Here is a 20,885-nt window from a genome sequence, read left to right as displayed (position 1 = left end):
GTGAATATTCAGCTCGAGCGAGGTCGTTTTTACGCGGATTTACTCAACAAGTTTCATCAAGCTAGTCGCGAGAACTATTTCAATTCTCCTCGGAGGGTGGGCGAGGAGGGGAGACCGAAAAAGAGGGAGGAAACGGAAAGTCGAGGCGCGAAATTTTTTCCCCCTAATCCATCCAAGGGAACAGAATTGCTCCACGAGAAGAGGTTAGCACAAAATATTAGGTGGATCTGAGGAAAGGGACCGAAGAGGTTCAGCATTTAATAAATTACCTAGATTTATACACTTTATAGGTATTCATTTTCTCTCTGGGAAACCTGATGCGATTTCACCAAATGGCTCTAGGCTAAGTACTAAGTGTGACTAGTTTTGCTTAAAATCCCTGGAAATGGAATTTTAGAGGAAGAATCCGTAAACATTTATTGGTGTTCATGGAAAGGGTGGGGGAGGAGCTGTAATCTCCAAGTTTGTCAACCGATTTATTCCGTGCTCATCTCTGCGTTCTCATGACTCCTGCGCACTGATGATGAAATATTTGCGCGTAAATCACGCTTCGCTCTTTCACACCGAGTCTCGAAGTGTCCGCGTCAGATTTCCCTTGTCCGGTTTAAATGCCTGTAAATTTGTCTCGCGGTGGATTTAGAGGCCTCCAGCGATCGCTGATTGCTTCCTCACATTTCCCAATTGGCGCTTCCTTCGAGGCGAAATTATGACGGGGTTTTGGCGGAAGGGGATGAGTGGGGAAGGGTAATGGTGGCGAGGGGAGACGCCAAGGGGGATGAGAGGGAATAAACAGCCGAGGGGCGGAAAGGGGTTGGAAAACAATAAGACAAAAAACGGTTTTATTCGTTTTTAGTCAATGACTATTTTTTCGGGTTCCTGGAGACGAGAGGGAAGGGGGGAGCTTTGCGAGGAGGGGGTTGGGGGTTGGGGAAGGCAAGGGAGGGAAGGGGCGGGGGCGGTTGAAGGAAAGAAGATATGTAATCACCGCGGACGAAAATGGTGGGGAGAAGCCGCCGCGAGGGCGGGATGGAGCGCAGGGGTGCTGGAGTTCGGCCGGGGGAGGGAGGGGCTTAGGGGACGAACGGAAAGGACCGTCTGGAAGGAGATTGTTTTGAGCGAGAGGAAAGGATATAAGGGTATTAGTCAATGCAAACAGAACTCTAGGGAAAGAACCTTTCGTTTCCCTCTCCAACATTCGCCCCTCTCCCTTGTCCTCAATGATAACGTCGCCTAAAGAGGGGTGCGATGGCCGTGCGCCTCAGTCCCCTCTCCTTGGTTCGAGCTGAGAAATGCTTTTTCTTCCCTCGGCCCCGAATACCGATTTGAACCCATCCTCGCCCGCCATTAATCACCGTAACACCTTGCCACTTGAGTTCTGAATAAAATGTCCGTGTTTATTCTTCACTCCGACGTTCCATTTGTAAGGCTGCGAGGCATTATTTAGCTGCATGGGAACTTTTATATCATTTTTAGATTTCACCACGAATAGTATATAGCTGGAGTTTTTTCTTGTTTTTGGTCTACGTTATTTCTAGAATCATTGAAAAGCAGCTTAACGAGCACTTCATTACAAAATTTGGTAATTCTAGGCCTTCGTCTCAGCTGTTACTTTTGTAAAATATTTTACATTTGGCATTTCTTTATCAATGGCTTTCCAATGATAACTTTATTTGCTATTCGCACGTCTTTGGTGGTCCATTTGCCCCTTGGGTTAAGCCTATGACTTGTTATTTGAGGTTTTCCAGGGGCTGAACTCAACGGAGTTGATACGACGACCATAATCCCGAGATGGGTCTCGAACTCGCGACCTTTGAGTTGGCTGACGAGCTCAATCACCACCATCGAGACTAACTCGGCCGATATTCATATCTATGCAGAAAATTTGTTTTATTTAATTTCGGAAAGGAAAGTGTTTTGCGAATATTTTATTTATATCTCAATTAAATACATTGATAGAAAGAATGGAAGGATAATTTTTGATTCAGTATTAAATATAATCAATAGAAAAACCAATGGTGTACGTGTAAACTAATATTTTTTGTAGTTTTTGTTTTCATCTTTTAACTTGGCGATGACACGTTATCCCGTTATCCAGTTCGACCAACTCCGCGTCAATACTTAGTCAGGTTTGCAGATTTACCCAAGGAGAGGTGTTTGCTATTGGGTGCATTTAGAGATTTTTGAATCAATGGAATGAGGAGAATATTCGACCATTATTACACTTAAAAATATAAATGCAAATTTTTATCAGGTTTAAATTGCTTCTCCGATCAAAGTGTAATAATAGTATTACTTGGATACAACGTTCCCCTTATCGTAAACTGTGTTTCATTAACCGATGCCTCCGTAATTTAAAAAAAATGTATTCATGTTAAATATATTTGCTCCTTATTTTCCGCTCCATGGCTCTTCTCCCCGACTTCCTAAGGGATAAATTGGATCTGAGACCCAGGGCCGTTTGCCTCCATCTCCCTTGACCGCCTTTCCCCCAATCCCCTCTCTCCCTCCGATGATCACTCCGGACGGGGCTTTTTGCCTTACCTTTCTTCATTTTCTTCTTCGCTCTTCCCCTATCACTCTCACGTTTTTTTGCCATCCCTTTGCGCTCCATTCCATTCTTCTCCCCCCCCATTTCTTGTACCTTCAAAATTTGGCCGTGATAATATGTGCCCTTTCTTTTACTGCATTCTCCTTGGCGCCTCCGATATCACGGTCTCTCCTCCGCATTCACTGTCGTGTTGCACACGGGCTCAACCCCGTTCTTACCCGCTACAGCCGGTCAACGTCGTGACCGAGGGGTTACATGCCGCTTTCAATAGGATTATTTAAGTGGGTTCTCTCAGTTATTGCAACAGGCTAGTCCCAACTCACTTGCTGCGCCAAATGTATGTTGATATGAAATATCTATATAGCTGGTTGCACTTCACGCATTGCTTCATGTCGAACGTTCGTGTGGTTTGGATGAGGTTACTCATTTTTTTTATTTCTCTCACTCCAACTTCAATCATTTCTTGCAAGCGCGGCATGTTGTTTACTCTGAGAGTCAAATCATTCATCTAGTCCAACGCTGTCGCAATTGGACGGGAATACCTATTACATTTCGTTTTTTATTCATTGCCTTTACTCTGTTAAGACGATATTTTATTAGGGTTCATTCTTTTTAAGGGATATAAATTTGTCATCTAAGTGACGATGGTTAGTTCCCAGCTAGTCCGACTAATTTTTAAACAGTGGTTGTTTATACTATTCATTTTTTTAATGCATGCGTATTTTTTGTCATCATTTTCCGTGGATATTCTGGATGATTCCTATCATCACCGTACGTCCTATAATGATTGTTGAGTCAAGAAACATGTAGAAGTGATATTGCCTGGTAATGGTATGGTCACTCAATTTTTGACCGGAAAAAATTGCAACAGCTGTTGTACGTTTTATGCGAGGTACGTATGTATGAAAATAGAGGATAAAAAATTTTAGATTTAAAATTTAATAATCAAGGTACGAAAAATAGGGACGTTACCAAATCGTAAGAATTCAGTATAACTATGGACAAAGGAACACATTTCTTGGCAATTGGATATAATATTAGTAAATTGTAATGACATGTATGAATAAATGAAGATACGCCCTATTTGGGACTTATCGTTCGAATTGGGATTCATTTCATTTAAAAAAATTGTTCAATGTCTTCAAACCATTACCTCAGAGATATAGAATTATTTCAGAGTCATGAATTGATTCCATGCGTGGTCAACGCTATTTGAACGAATACAGCATTTCATAAGATTGAATATGCACGGAAGTGTACTCGTACATACGAGATACCGGTCATCGATACGAGGCAAGGAAAAGCAATAGTGAAACGAGCGAGCCCTTTTAGGATTGGGATGTAAGTTGGACGTTCATTTCAAAGTCAATAATATTATACTGAAATTTTGGTAAACATAATATTTCCTCTATTATTCACAATATCTGGTCTTAACCGAAACAAATCCGCCTGATAAACGAGCAGTTTTTGACAAGTCATTTTTTTCTCAGTTTACCTCATTGAATTCATTAAATTTGGTAACTTGCGGACAATTATATTAAAAATTGAACTGATGCCGTGTGCTATTTTCACGACTAGGGTTAAAGTAATTTCTTATTGCCGCAAAAAGCATTTTTTGTACTATTCCTGTCGTGTTTCTACGTATTTTATCACCCTGTTGATAATGGATTCACAGCACTTTCCCTTCGATTCTCTCCTCGCTCATGTGGGCCAATGCTTCCATGTCTCCTATCACTGCTTTGATGGCGCACTCGTGTGTGCGTGCGCGCGTGTGTGCGTGTGTGCGCACGTTGGATTCCTTTTGTATATTTCTCCTCCTTTCAGAGAACAATACCCGCTCTCACCCCTTGCACCCATCTTGTCTCTCCGACGTTTTACGTCGTCACCCGTCCTCCCCGGGGGGTGCACCCCCTCCCGTATCCCGGCTCCTCTCCTGCCACGCCCCATCCCCCCTCCCCGTTAAAGCCTAGTCACGCGGGAATTCCTCACCCTCCCTTCGCGCCCCCAGCCCCCTCTCCATTTACTAAACCCCGCCTCCCCCTCGTGCCATCGATTCACAGAACAACGGAAGGGGGTGGTTTTGGGGCGGAGGGACCAGGGCCGGAGGAATGGCTTGAAACGCCGTCTAAGAGAGTGATATTCTCCCTTCCTTCACATCCCCCGGAAAACTACGTTTCGGCCCCTCCATCACAGTCTTCTCCTCCTCCTCACCTTTGGCGTCTCCCCCCTCATCTCGCCTCCTTCCTCTCCCCCCCTTCTCCCTGATACTCGCTGGCACCCCGACGCCCCCTCGAAACGTCTCGCCATCGAAATCAGCTAATTGAGTTTGGAGTCGACGGGCGTCGGGGGCGGGCTTCGAAGGGTGCGGAACGGGGGAGGGGCAGGAGGGGGGGGGGGTACGGCGATGGTTGAGAGACCTCCTGGGGGCCTCGAGCGTGTGAGATATATTTTGCGGCTCATTCCCTTTGCCAATCCACGGCGTTCGGCAAGCTCGTCTGGAAACGAAAGAACGGCTTCACAGTGATTTTTAAAGGGCAATAAGCTGAAAGGATATAATTACGGGTTTGGGGAACTCCAATCTTGAAAACTATATTGGGAGCGATTTATGAAATTCATTGGATATTTCATGAGGGTGAATATAAAAATGTTGAGAAAATCGGCCCTGGTGTATTGGTACTATTCTAAAATTAGCCTCATTTGATTATTTATAGAGGGGGAAATATTACTCATGTGGATAGATTACACGTAGTATCATTATAAATGAAATTGGCTGTTCACGAGGTTTCAATCGCAGCGAAATGTGAGATGCCAAATAAATTACACGGGGCCTGAGAAGAAACATGATCTTGGTGATTTTTCTAGGGTAGAAGTTGACTGTCGTGATATCTTCTGCTTACTTCAATTATTCGTGGGGTTTAATGCAAAGGCGGGAGTTTAGGAGCAGAGGTGATTTTCAGCTGACTCTTTCAAACCAAATGAAGACCGTTTATCCTGTTGGTACAATTTTCCCTCTTTTCCGTACAAAATAGATTTTTGGTTTATTATGCCTGTATCAGAGTTTACGGGGATCTTTCTTATGTCTCCGTTAGAATGGCAACACATTCTATATATGGTCTGGTTTTTAATTCAGTTTTTGAAGATTTTTTCATGGTATTTCGTTTATTAACATTGTTAATTTGTTTGGCTACAATTCAAATTCTCTGCGCCATTCGGTTGGAATTGATGGCTGTGCTCACTTGAATCTTAACTTGCCCCGTTCGCACGTTTCCCCTCAATGCTCTCCCTTGTGATACCATCGGCCGCATTTCTTTGACAGTGACTAACAATAATTTGAGGTGAAATATTAAGTGAAGGGCAGCGGGTTTTCTGCGCTTAAAATTATGCTATTTTTTATAGGAACGATCGCTAGGGCTTACGCCAGAGGTGGTAGGCACTTTTAAAAAATATTTTGAGCTTCATTTAATGTCTGTGAAAATCACAAATAGGAAGTCATCCCCCGTACCATGATTTCCAATCCTTATTGACGAGTGCTTTAACCAGTTACGCTTTAGAGGCGTCCTCTTACTTTCCGTGATTTTGGGGACTTTATATGAACAAGATATTGTGACGAAATACCGTACATACAATCTCACAGGTATTCGTAGTCTTGCACAACGCGCCACAGTCCACGAGGTTAAAGCCCACTTAAAAAACTTTGCCTGTGTTTAAGCATTTTAAAATTTGACGACAAGAAGCTTCAAAATAAAGTCAATCACCCATTTTAATACCTTTCGCCATTGCAGATGCTGTGGCGGCTACTTCGTGCAGGCGGTAGGCATTTTTGGAAGAAAACATCACCTCTGCTCTCGACATAAAAAACTTTCGCATTCACGTTCCCCTTCATGGGGACATCCATAACCCCCCTCCCCCCCGCCTAGCCACTCTCGTGGATAACAGGAATGGATTGCCTCGCCGAATCACCTCGTCTTGGCCACCCCCACCCGTAATTCTTAGTTCAAAAGTTTCAGCCGCCGATGGGCCGCCGTCCTCCAGCAGCATCCTACACCCACCCACCCCCCTTTCGCCCCCATCACACACGCACCCGCCACTCTGCGGACGGGATGGACCAATTGGCAATAATTAAAAGGGTATGGGGGGTGGCGAGGTGTGGAGATGGGGCGGGGGAGGCAGGAGCAATCCATCCTGCGGGAGAACAGGTCGGGGGAGGGAGGAGGGGCCGGCACAGGGGAGTGGAAGCCCTCGCCGTCCGTCCAGAAGGAGAGGACGGACGCTCTCTCTCTCTCCTCCCTTTGATAGGCCTCTCGTCCTTCCGTCCACCGCCGGGACGAGCACCCGTTCTCATTCCTCCCTCCCCCCTCCTGCCGCGCTGATGGCCCCAGAGGAAGGCTGAAAGGGGGCGGGGGAGATAGAATTGGGGAACGTTATGGACCGGAAAATTTTTGACTGCACGAGTGTCTTCATATCTTCTGGAGAGAGAGAGAAAATGAAACAAAAAAGGCGTGGGGTAGGAAGTCGCTGTGCGCAAAAAATACTTGAACCGGAGAAAAATGAGAAAGAGGGAAATAAATAGGACGGAGAGACGTAAGATTGGAATAAGGGATAAGGGAATGGAATCGGGGTTCAGGGGGGCGGGAGGGAGGAGTAAACGGTGAAAGGGAGGGGGGAATTGGTCCTCCCTTATTAAGTGCATTAGTTCCGTCGCAAGGGGGGCGCGCGGGCGGTGGTGCTGGGGGAGGGGGACGCGCGAGAAGACGGCGGGCGGGTGTCGGGGGCGGGGGGAGAAGACAAACGCTCTGCCCATTCCGGCTGTCTGGAGCGTCACCTCGCCCGGAAGACGGATGGGAGTCGGCGTGCGTGTGTTCTTGGGCTTTGGAGGGAAGTGGAGATCAGCGTTGGATGCGCACGTATGTGGGAGGAATGGGGGGGGGATACCTGACATGCGATCGATTCGACCAAATTGCGACCGTTGAAATCGAAACCTTCAAATGATTGCCGTTGAATCGATGATCTCATTATGGCTTGAATCGAATCGATCTCGTTGGATGTATTCTTTCAAATCCACTCGCCCTCTGGCAGCAAAAGGAGCAGTCAACAGCCGAGGAATGTCATCCTGCCCCTCCCTTCTGTGCTTCGTGAATTCAATACTTTTACGGGCCAAAAAAAAAGGTGAAAATGATTGACACCAGCATTACCAGCGCAGTGTTGTTACGTGCTTTGAGTACTTTTAATACACAACTATGCACAGCGTCATTCTTTAAACTCACATTGCTCAAGCCCTATGTTCTGATCGATTCTAATTGACGTGTAATATTATTAGAAAAATCACGGCTCTTTTAAATCCGAGATGAATGCAATCATCCTGTCAGGTATACAAGTGCGTATTTTTTTCTTTTCGTGCCTAAATTAATCAAAATATCAGACCAACTAAATAACAGATCATCTCAGAAGGACATTCAACAAATATGTATAAGTTAGTCATGCAGCACATCATACCGGATGAACAATTCATTTACGAAATCGTAAAAATCATTTATTTGCCGGAAGCTGGCATTTCAAAATGGATCCAGACCAAAACAGTAATGCGTTTCCCTGAATGCCTTAATTCTATTATTTCTCAAAATTTTACTGACCATATATTTAAATGTTTTACCCGATATTCCCAAGTCTTTGCAGCATGCCCGAAAACATAAACATTTTGACACAATTTGTCCGATTAAGGTCCCCTATGAGAAGTGAAAAAGGAACAACTATTCCACTTAGCATTCACGATGAAGGCCCCTCAGTCGTGGTACGCCGAAGGGCGAGCCGGATTCATTTTGAGGTAACATATTCGGTTACTTTCAACATCCTAATTAAAACCGTGTCATTTTCATGCACTTCTTGGCTATGCACTTTTTTATTTTCGTCATTAATATTCTCTGGTGAAGAAGGAAGAGAGGTGCAGAAGAAATGAGCATCACACGATGCCAGGCTGAATGAACTCAAAGCAAGGAAAGAGAGAGAACTTCAATCCACATCAAATGTACCAGCTTCGCGTTGCGAACACCGCTTTGTCTGCACTGCAAAAGCGAGAAGAGTTTGCATCTGCTTTCGGCATGGACGATCGACTAGTCATGATGAGGGCGTATGTTCGGGACTAGATACTTCTTTCTTGCTGAAATGTCTCCACTTGGCCAGCCCATTCAGCAAGATGTGGAACGATCGAGCAATCAATCTGTCGATCGGCCCAATAGGGAGAGAAGAGCGACCGCGAGAGAGCCTTTTGTCAGCGAGACATTCAGTCAGCAACATGGCTAAGCCAGTCGTCCCAGCGGAGGGTGAGTTTTGACTCCCCCGGCTTTCAGCGTGCAGTCAGGCAGGAGTGCTCATAGCAAAAAACCAACTGCTTGACGGTCGGGTCGGAACAGCTTTTTTCTCTTACAAGTTAAAATATCCTGATACCAAATGATCAAGAATGAAATTTGAGTTGTTTTCTATCTTCGTTCGGGGTGTGCTCAAAAAGTAAGATGACTTTCAAATTTCGCAGGAAACACTCATTGGATATTCGATGTTTTTGGTTTAGTTGTTTTGATACACATGTCCCTAATATATGTTCACTGTTTTAATGATATAGTATATTTAGTTTTTTATTGACAGATACAAGTGTTAGACGTGTTTTGGTGTGCTCTGCGATTTTCTGCTATATAAAAAAATGGACCAAAGAATTTGCATCAAAGTTTGTGTAAAAAATGGAATTGAGTGCTCTAAAACACTTGCAATTTTGACAGTAGCATGCGGTGAGTGTGCTCTGAGTAAAAAAATGTTTATAAGTGGTAAAAGATCTTCCCAGATGGCCGAGGGTATGCCAATGACGAACCTCGCTTTGAACACCCCTCCACGTCAACAACAGATGAAAACGTTGAAGCAGTGATGAAAATTCTCTCGGAAAATCATCGAATCACTATTATAAAAGTTGCTAAGGATGTTGGCATATCGGTTTGCTCGAGTCATGCAATGTTTTCGGATGTTTTGGGCATGATGCGTGTGTCAGCGAAGTTCGTTCCGAAACTGCTTCATTTTGACCAGAAGAACCGTCGCATGAGCATCGCTCAGGAACTGTTGCATGGCGTCAATGATGACCATGGTTTGCCCAAAAGGATCAAAACTGGTGATGGATAATGGGTGTATGGCTATGACGTCGAAACCAAAGCCCAATCGTCCCAATGGAAGAACCAAGACCGGAAAAGTTCGCAAGTTCGATCAAACGTCAAGGTTTTGCTCAATATTTTATTTAATTACCCGGGCGTAGTGCATCAGAAGTTCTTACCACAACGTCGTGAGATCCATAAGGAGTATTATTTTTAAGTTATACGCCGTTTGCGAGAAGCAATTCGAGAAAAACGTCCGAAATCGTGGAAAAATAATTCATGGCCGTTGCATCACGATAATGCACCAGCTCACTCATCGTTGCTCCTGAGAGATTTTTTGGCTAAAACTAACACCGCAATAATAATGCCTCAGCCACCATATTCACCGGATGTGGCCCCATGTGACTTTTACGTGTTCCCAAAACTGAAGAGACCTATGAAATGACAGAGATTTGCAACGCTTGAGGAGATGAAGACTGCATCGCTGGGAGAGCTCAAGGCTATAGCAAGAAGTGCTTAACAGAATTGCTCCGAGGATTGGAAAAAGCGTTGGCACAAGTGAATTATATCTGGTGGGGGGGATTACTTTGAAGGAGACAACTTGATGAATATTGAAGAATAAATAAACATTTTTTCATAAAAATGTAAAGTCACCTTACTTTTTGAGGACACCTTGTTTGATTATTCGCATCGTTGTTCCGAGTGAGCATGGTACGATTATAATTTAGATTTCGGCACCAAAACAACCAGCCAAGAGCGTCTCGACTTCCGTTGACCTCTAAGAAATGGCCGGATGTTGGCCAGAGGAGGCCCGGAGCTCAATATAAATTTCATAGGAACTCGAACGGTGGCATTGCGCATGTGCGCGTGCAGTGGTGGTGCATGTATCCCGGCGTGTGTGGTAGCAGAGCTGCTGCTCCCGCGGCACCGCAAACCACTCGACGGCCTTCTGCTACCGGCGAGGAGGCCTCGCCTACCGCGCCAAAGCGACTTCGTGAGTCGAGATTTCGTAAAGCGACGGAATTGTTGGTTGCCTGACACCTTGGCCTGTGGCTAAAGCAAGACAGAAGTGCTTGCGAGGACACCACCGTGGGACTCAAGTGCCGTCAAAAAAGCTTGCACTTGTAACCTTGAGGACCTTATCCGCCGACCATGGAGCCTTCAAGTCGTGGAAAAGCCACTGGCCAAAGTCGGGACGTCGGCGCGACGGGACGCAATGATTGAAGAATATTGAAGAGTAAAATTTTGTGAAATAAATCTATCTTTCCAAAACTTTTATCCGATAATTTTGATACAAACTATGTGTGTGTGTGGGTGTGTTGAAATATAATTTTCATCTTATAAATCATGAAGTATTTTATGGCCTTGTATTCATTATTTTAGGCTACAAATATTACAAGAAGAATGGACTAAATCCCCTATTCAAGGAATCCAAAGTAACGTTCCTCAATCACTAGTCTCGAGCATTTCCAGTGACCATGCTTTCCATCCGCTTTGAGTGATTCAATATGTACTCTTCTACATGTAGGACGAAGGGCGCGCTAATTTAAGGAACCTATGCCGAATGGATATTCAATGAACAGCCATTCAACTAATTCTGCTAATATTATCATGGAGGGAATTTATGCACCATTTCAACAGTTCGTTATATATTCCGTTTGCTGAGACGGGATACTAATTATATTGTTCTAAAAATGTTCTTTAAATATTTTCAGCTTATGGTTCCAGTAATAATAACTCTACACATTTGACTAGGAGTTGGACCGTTAAACTGTACCCGTGTAGTGGTCAGTTTTATCAAGTGTGTAACATTTTTACCTTGGGCCGATTGGTTGCGTCTGATTCGAGTGAATCGACTTCAAAATCACCCAATCGAATGACTCCCAGGATTCGGATGCAATGTTATTGGTCACTCTGAGTGGATTGCTTCCTAGTGGGCATAGCTTAATTTTGGCGATGGGGAGATACAACGAATGATCCGAGTGGGGTTGCGGTTGTCTAGGTGGACGAAGGAAATTGAATGGAATATTAATGTAGACGGTGATTGTCGCCGTGGTTTCGTTTCACTGCTTGGTGACTAAAATATATGAAAGCCAACCAACCGCTTCTCCGCCACGCTATCCCGCCCCGCCTCCCAAATATAGAGCATATGCAATCGTGGATAATTTATTTAGCCTCGCAATTGAATGCTGCACAGCAACGGATCCTATATGGTGCAACAAAGATTTTAATAAGGAATAACACGCATTTCGTACTTAAATTAATGATGTATCACCAATGAATCCTTTAAATTACCCTAATCTCCCTGCCATCTGTATTTATTGTTTGTTCCTTGCTGTTTAATGAATGTTCTAACTCTAGTTTTTGCTGCCCCTGCTTGGCTTCGCTTCGACCTTGTGAAATGCCAACCAGTTTCTATTTCAACATTTACTTAGTTTATCTAAATTTCAAAAATTTATTTCTATAATCTCTCGTTTCAAGGAGTAAAATTTGCATTTTATATACGATTTAATTTTGCATCAAGTTTTTTTTCGTTTTCATTGTTGAATAAGTATGAAATCTCTTGGTTTTTATTTGCATAAAAATAGATGTAACACAATAAGTAATGCAAGATTATTTATGCATATCATATATTATTGATATATATATACATATATATATATATATATATATATATATATATATATACATACATACATACATATATATATATATATATATATATATACATACATATATACGAGGGTCATCCGGAAAGTAGTACCCGTTCGTGCCGCATGAAGTGCTGACGACGCGAGTAGCCGCTGGACGAGGTCAGATAGCTTCAGTGGCTTGTCTGCCTTCTCTGAGCCAAGTTGCGTGACGCTAGCATTGCCTGTGTTGTTTCTGTGATTGTTTACAATGTTTAAAAAAATTGAGAACGCCGCCAGTTGTGAAGTGAGGGCAGTGATTAAATTCCTCAATGCAAGAAACGTTCGCCCATGTGATATTCATCGCCAATTAAAGGAGGTGTATGGAGACAATGTAATGGACGAGTCGTCTGTTCGGCGGTGGTGTCGCAACTTCAACATGGGGAGGGGGAACACACACGACGATGAGCGTTCGGGGAGACCGTCTGTCATTACAGACCAACTGGTGAGCTCAGTTGACGAATTCGTGAGGAACGATCGGCGCGTCACAATTGATGACATCTGTGAGCATTTTCCCAATGTTTCTCGAACAATTGTTCATGAAATTGTTAAACACCATCTGCATTATGCAAAAATTTGTGCAAGATGGGTCCCTCGCGTATCTCAATGAGCTGGCGGCGAAGGACTATGCAGCAGGAATACAGAAACTTGTCACACGTTATGACAAATGCCTTAATTTGCTTGGAGATTATGTTGAGAAGTAGTTTAAAGTATCCTCTTTCAAATAAAATTTTTTATGTTTGTTAATATTTACTTTTGTGTCTTTATTTCGTATATATACGAGGGTCATCCGGAAAGTAGTACCCGTTCGTGAAATAAAGACACAAAAGTAAATATTAACAAACATAAAAAATTTTATTTGAAAGAGGATACTTTAAACTACTTCTCAACATAATCTCCAAGCAAATTAAGGCATTTGTCATAACGTGTGACAAGTTTCTGTATTCCTGCTGCATAGTCCTTCGCCGCCAGCTCATTGAGATACGCGAGGGACCCATCTTGCACAAATTTTTGCATAATGCAGATGGTGTTTAACAATTTCATGAACAATTGTTCGAGAAACATTGGGAAAATGCTCACAGATGTCATCAATTGTGACGCGCCGATCGTTCCTCACGAATTCGTCAACTGAGCTCACCAGTTGGTCTGTAATGACAGGCGGTCTCCGCGAACGCTCATCGTCGTGTGTGTTCCCCCTCCCCATGTTGAAGTTGCGACACCACCGCCGAACAGACGACTCGTCCATTACATTGTCTCCATACACCTCCTTTAATTGGCGATGAATATCACATGGGCGAACGTTTCTTGCATTGAGGAATTTAATCACTGCCCTCACTTCACAACTGGCGGCGTTCTCAATTTTTTTAAACATTGTAAACAATCACAGAAACAACACAGGCAATGCTAGCGTCACGCAACTTGGCTCAGAGAAGGCAGACAAGCCACTGAAGCTATCTGACCTCGTCCAGCGGCTACTCGCGTCGTCAGCACTTCATGCGGCACGAACGGGTACTACTTTCCGGATGACCCTCGTAGAACACAACGAGGAGGTATTTGCCTGTCTCGTAGATTTCTAAAAAGTGTTTGATAGAGTGAATTCGGAAAAACTAATGAGTGTATTGAAGAAAATAGGAATAAATTGGAGGGAAAGGAGGCTAATCCGCAACCTGTACATGTCTCAGACTGCTCAGGTGCAAGTGGGGAACGGGGAGACCGGATGGGCAGTGTTAGGAAGAGGTGTAAGGCAGGGTTGCCCATTATCACCGTTGCTGTTCAACCTGTATGCGGAGGAAATCATTAAAGAGGAATGGGAAGAACTGGAGGTAGGAATGAAGGTGGGCGGGGAATTCGTAAAATCAGTTAGGTTTGCTGATGACCAAGCTTTAGTTTGTCAGTCAGTTAAGGGGTTGCAAGCATTGCTGAGTGAATTGGAAAATCAGTGCGACTGGTATGGGATGAGAATCAATATTAATAAAACCAAGGTTATGCGATTTTCTAGAAAGAAAAAGGGTTAGCTAAAAATTAAAATTGGAGGGCAAAAACTAGAGCAGGTAGAACAGTTTACGTATCTCGGAAGTGTTTTGGACCAACGCGGTCGAAGTGGTGTGGTCGTAAGTAGAAGAATTGCGCTAGGCAAAGAGGCTTTGGTGTTTTCGATGTGCTACGTTAAGTTTAAACAATATGAAGAAATATCTTAACTAAATTACGAATTTATTTTTATTGGTGAAAAGATTTTCACCACTTCTCTGAAAATTGATATAATAATACGGGCATCTTACCTTCACATGTGTAATTTCCATTATTGTGCTTAGGCCCACACAGAACTTAGTCACCTCTTGCAATACCATTTCTTGTTTTACGCCCGGAAGTAAAATAACTTTCTATAGAATATATATTTTAGTGAAGCTTCTATGTATAGCGATACGGTTTAATCTCATCGGTGGTCTCTTTCTTATTTCAGTGACGGCCGTCGCAGCCACTCCCACTGAAGATCCCGAATTCTCCGAAGGGATTGAAAACATCACTGTACCTGCTGGAAGAAATGTGAAACTGGCCTGCTCCGTGAAAAACCTCGGCACCTACAAGGTAATTCTTAGCCAAATATGGAGAGATATAGGAATCACTACGAAATCGAAAATAAAATGGATAATGGGAAGATTGAGATCAAGAGAGTTTTTCAATGAGTTGAGACGGATGGAATAGAACTACGCATTTGCATGACTGGGCGATAAAAATATTTGCAGAAATTCAATGGTGTGAGCCACATCCATGAGCAGGTGAAAGTGCCAGAACTTTCACTGGTTTCCTATGGAGTGCTGTTTTAAATGGAATATGATCGCAAAAAGTTTGCTTTTTTTTAAGTTTAAAATGTAAGAGGGTTGTAATATTTTGATCGATAGAGGTTAGATCAAATGATTTGATCAAATTTAATTCATGTGAAATATTTTTTAAAAATAAATGCTAATTGAATTTCTTCATTTTGGATTCTAGACAAAGAGCAGGGGTTGGTCTGGTGTAGACAACCTCCATATCTATTTATGATTTGTCCTCATCGGATGCTGTATTTTATTTTGAGCTTGTTGTCTATGGGGCATTTTGCATAGAGAACTCCAATTTCTGAACGTCTTTTGTCCACGTGGTTCATTAAACGATATATGCAATGCACAGTCTGCATTGGTATATTCTCTTCTGCAATTTTTAAAGATATATTCAATTTGGAAAGACGATGATGTTCTATGTTTTTTGTGATAGGCGAATTAGACTATTATTTTTATTTCATTTTTTGAAACCGGCGGTGCTTTGTTTTGAATTATTTCGAAATTGAGACTAATGTTTGTAAAAAGGGCTACGAGTTTCGTTTTATTTTAACGGACACATATTTCATTGTATAGAAGACTTGCTATGAATTTGGTACTCATTTTTACATTTATATGTGACTAAAGGTTCCCAAATATCTTCTCTATTGTCCCATCTTTCTTTCCTTTCGCTTTTGCCTCTCAATCCTCCCATTCCAAGAGACACCTCCCTGCCCCGCTCCTCTCTCTACCTCGCCCCTCCGTTGCATCCCGTGCTCTGCCTTTGTTCCTCCGCCTCGCTCTCATCTGACGGCCGTTTGAAAGATTCCCCTCTCACCCTCCCCAATCCTTTGCCCCCCTCCCCCAAACCTTCAGACTTCATTCACTCTCCAACACATACCGTCCCGCAGGGGAAGTATAAATACCATTGCCATTCCACATTTCTCTTTCATTAAACGAAAACGTTGCGTGTAAATGCGTAGCAAAATGTTATCTCATTCTTCCCTCTTGTTTTTAGTGTTCGCCACATTTCGTCTCTCATTTTCTCTTCCTTTTAGGACGTGTTGGTATGCATTCACATGTCGTAAGCCGGAGAAGCACGATCGCTTCCCGCGGGAAGAGCTTTGCTGCACTCGAGGCCGTACAAAGCATTCCGAGCCATTTATTTGTCTCTGGACCAGCTCGGCCCAGCTGCTGTTAAGATCGTGTCAAACATCGTGTTTCTATTTGCATTTTTTAACACCCTTCAATCCACCGCTGGGGTATGTGGCAGGAGATGAATACGAGACGTACACACCGGACTAATTGTGACCACAACGTTTTTACCCCAACCGCGGTCGGACAATGTTATTCCTAAACGTGTTGAAACGCGCTACGTTCATGGGCCTAGAATGTTTCTTTAAGAAGAAAAATGTGATGAGTAACATTGGGGGACAATTTAACTGGGGGAAAATAGACTGCTTTCAAACGGCAAAGATGTTGTCTTTCTCCATCCTTGTTTCATGTTTACGGAATTCCATGATGTCGTTAAGAAACCAGTTGGAAACAAATATCCTTTCGTCTTGAATCAAGAAATATGTTATTCGTTTCATTTATTTTTAAGCTTATTTTTAATAGCTCTGTTTATTTATCAATGGTATCCGAACATTACGTATTTTGCGTATTCCTTTAATTTATATTTATTACTCTTTTATTCCTTCTATTTTAGATATTGCGACCTTTCGAAATTGTGTCTTTGTAAAATACAACCTGTCTTTGTTTAAAATTGAATTCCGTCGGAATTATTGCTCCATTTTGTATTTTTAGTACCCCGCAAGCCACCGCTAGGGTGTATGGCAGGGGGTGGATACAAACCAGACTTATTATGATCCGAATATTTTTGCCCCTACCGTGGTCGGATATTGCTATTTTGATCCAATATGGTTCGTGGAAAAAATGACTTAATCTCAAATCTATCTGTTCTCCACACTTCATCTCTCTAATTTTAATGACGCCATGTCTCCCGCCGTAGTACGGTGGGGGTAAATAATTCATTTTAAACAGGATTGCTGAAGAGATTTCCCTCGAATTGATGCAAGGGATTTTATCTGTAATTTAACCTTCGCTCTGTGTGTGGTTCCCAGTCTGGCTCCTCTAGTATTTTGGATACGCTAGTAAGTTTATCATAGCAACGCTTTACGAATCTAGCTCATCTATGCTACCCGTGATCCAATTCGGCAATCAATCCAACTTCGTGAGGATCCCATATACTTGCAGCATATTCTGTAAATGAGGCCTAACCAGAGAAAGATAACTATGCTTATTACTGCAAGATAATTATCCCTGAGGAAAATGCTATATTGTACTTCGTAGTATATTTATATATATTTGCCTTACATTATTCATTTTAATTTATCGCCTAAAGTGCAGTGGTTTTCGATGTAAATTATTTTCAGTTGTAAGAATCAAAGGTTTAAAACAATATACTTATCTGACGTGGCTCGTTAGAGCGAAGGGCACATTTACTAAGTGTCCGTATTTCCACCGCGATTTCTACAAGTCAAAAGAGCAGTGGAGGATTTCATGATGCATTTTTCTGATGCATGTTATGACCTTGTTGATGTCATCTTACGGGCGTATAAAAACGTAATGCCAAGATTTATCTACACTTGACTACTATCTGCATATTTTTCAATATAGTAATGGTTTTTCATCTGAATGACTCTTAGCGGAAATTGCTCCTCTTTGAGGCAACGACGGGTTGTCCAAACACTCGCGGGGTCTGATCCCCCGTTTGAGCCGGGCTCCCTCCCCCACCCTGCGAGGGACGCGTAACGGGAAATTCGATCTCTCACCCCTTCCCCCCCCCCCCCCACGGTGTCAAAGGCTGCGGCGAGGCACTTTCAACCCGCGAACCCCCACCCCGCCCCTCTCCCCGCCTGACGACAGCTCCGTGTTTCTTGCCGTATGCGGCAACGCCCCCTTTCTCCGGGGGCGAATTTCAGATCCATCCTCCCCCCTCGGCTCCCATTGCTCAGCGGGTCGCCCGGTGCCCCCCCCCCGCCGCCGCCGCGCCCCGAGGGTGGATCATTGTCCCCCGCCCATCCGACTCTCGTTTTCCTAATGAAGAGGTCACCTCCAACAGAAGCATTTTGATATTTTTCCATATTCCGTCCATTAATATTTCGTAAACTAAACTAAATTTAATTCTAATTTTTGAAGGATATTCGCCAATTTAAATAAATTCCATCCCTTTCTTTGCTCATTGTATTAAATCTCAGCTACCTTCTTTCTGTTGACTAATATATACTTGCTTCTACCCCCCGATAGCCTGTGTTCGATTCCCGGTGGTGGCCGGATTTTACAGTGGTATTCCGATCCCCGCTTGGGTTGCCACGTGGAGAACATTTTGAGTGAGTACGCCGCCCAACGAATGAGGCGTTCAGCTGCGGACCCCTTTGGCGCCTTTTATTGGAGGGTAGGCGCCGGGTTTCACTCCAAACTTTCTTCTTCCTCTGAAAGACCTTATCCCTACGAGATTACCCACCTTTACCTTCTGTTGCAAATTACCTCTGCTCTTGGTCGCCTCCTCTGATAACTACAACTCCCTGTTGACTTATTTTTTGAACATTCCTCTAGTTTGTAGTAAATTCTAGCATCGTATTTCATTTCCCAAAAAATGATGTCTCTCTATCTTCAACTACTGTCTATGCCTTCGTCACCTCGTAGACAAATTTTGAAATGCTCTTTTAAAGCCCGCCATTGCAGCTTCCGCTCTTACCGATTTTTTTATGGTCAGCACGGGCAAGGATGACAATTTTTATTTCTCGGGGTAACGCCTGGATGATGATGTATATCAGGAAAAAATCTTTTTGAAGTACACATCTCAGGGTGTGCTATACTCATTAAACGCTGAAATCGATGTGCTACCCTTCCATTCAAATGAAATTTATCGCAAATCATAGTTAAAAATTGCAATAAACAGGTATATAATTCAGCTGAATACTTCAAAATTAATTTCTCGTCATTCTGAGTATGTTTCATCCCATCAACCAAAATGAAGGCACTGCTCATTATCAGTACAACGGGGTATGTTCAATAATTGCCCGATCTTATTTATTACAAAAAAACTTCACCAACAAATTATTGGTAAGGGTTTCCTTTAAAGTAGTCTCCTCCCCAACGTATCCACTTATCGCAATGATGCATCCACGTTTTGAAACAGCCCTGGAACGTTTCACCCGGATTGCTCATAACCTCCTTTGTCGATTTTTCTCTATCTTTGGAATAGAGGCAAATCTATTTCTTTTGAGCCAGGTGTTTAGTTAAGGGAAAAGGAAAAAGTCACACGAAGCCATGCCTGGTTAGTAGGGTGGGTGGGAAAGCGCAACGGTCTTGTTTTTGGCTCAAAACTCTGAGTTAAGTTCTGAGAGACGAATACTCAGTCGTCTCTCAGAACTTAACCCGGAACAGACAAACCGGTGAAAAACCCACTCGCCGCTCCTCCAAAGTTCGGGCCGTTTTCTCCTGATTGTCTCTCTTAGGTGTTTCATTGCCCCGTGCTAGTACTCCGTGTTGACTGACTTGCATTTAGGTAGGCATTCGTGATTCACGACTCTCTTGGAACCGTTAAAACATAGTCAACATCACCTTGAAATTCGTCCGAACATGTCGAGTGTTTTTGGGCGAGGGAATGTCCAATCATTCTGAAGATTGCAATTTTGTTCCGATGCTATATCCATAAACCCACGACTCATCACCTTTTATCATTCTGGACAAGAATTGCTCATCCTCTTCAGCTCGATCAAACAGCTCCCGATTGACTTGAACTCAATTGTATTTCTGGTCTGCTGTCTTCAAGCGTGACACGAATTTGGCGCCGACGCGATGTATCCTCGAGTTTTCGGTCGGGATTCCATATCACGAACCAACCGAGATGCCATACTCTTCTGCAAGTACCATAACAATACAAACGTCGATTTTTACGAACGAGATCGTTCAATTTCTCAATATGGGGGGTCATCAGTCGACGTCGATGGTCTTACGTAACGCTCGTCGTCTTCCGCTGAGTGCCGCCACTTTTTAAACCGGGTAAACCGCTCATAACACGCGGTTCGTTTCAAATCATACTCACTGTAATCCTTGGTAATCAAATTAATAGTTTACGTGAAGGATTTGCAGAGTTTCAGCGAGATTTACAAAGAACGACGCTGCTAATTCAAAGAGCTCATTTCCGCGTATTCGATTTATCGCTGCCTTCCACGAACGCCCCTTCACAGAAACGGCCGTAACTAACCAACGCAACAAGATATCAACAAAGTGGTTCAAAGCGGTTGTTTTGGAAGTTTTCGCGCGCGCAACACTTCCAAGCAAATTAAAAAAAGCCAAATGAAGGCGCAGTATTAAAAAAGTTCGGGAACCTTTTGAACACACCTCGGAGTAATTAGAGATTTTGTATTAGCATATAAACTATACACGGCTATACCCTTACAACTACACATATTGCGACACTAAACACTATCGGACTCAGCTCTTATATAAACTATTTTCAACTAAATATTCTTCCTTTTTCCATTATTACGTGGAAAACGTCATTTCTTTTCTTCCTTGTGTACCTTGCGTGTCCGCGGACATAAATCTCCCCTCGGTATTCAATATTCCATTTCACACCAACATTTCTTTTTTTCCGCTTTTCCTACCTGTTTTAATTCCTCCCAAAAACCTTCTCTCTTTCACGTCCATAATT

The 20,885-nt window shown here is 43.1% G+C and overlaps 1 protein-coding gene across 4 annotated transcripts in view; it reads left to right on the top strand.

The window, feature by feature from the left end:
• The window catches only part of LOC139689564 (lachesin-like), an 846,240-nt gene that overhangs the window by 444,683 nt on the left and 380,672 nt on the right, over nucleotides 1-20,885 (top strand). For all 4 annotated transcript variants that reach the window (XM_071586723.1, XM_071586722.1, XM_071586724.1 and 1 more), the window contains one exon: nucleotides 14,827-14,951. In XM_071586723.1, coding sequence (XP_071442824.1) covers nucleotides 14,827-14,951 — 125 coding nt within the window. The remainder of the gene's footprint in view (nucleotides 1-14,826; nucleotides 14,952-20,885) is intronic.

Source organism: Hetaerina americana, unplaced genomic scaffold (genome assembly GCF_022747635.1).
Source record: "Hetaerina americana unplaced genomic scaffold, ioHetAmer1.1.p SCAF_25, whole genome shotgun sequence".
NCBI classification, from domain to species: Eukaryota; Metazoa; Arthropoda; class Insecta; order Odonata; family Calopterygidae; genus Hetaerina; species Hetaerina americana.
The sequence above is the reverse complement of the archived record's forward strand: the minus strand, read 5'-3'. Positions and strand labels throughout refer to the sequence as shown.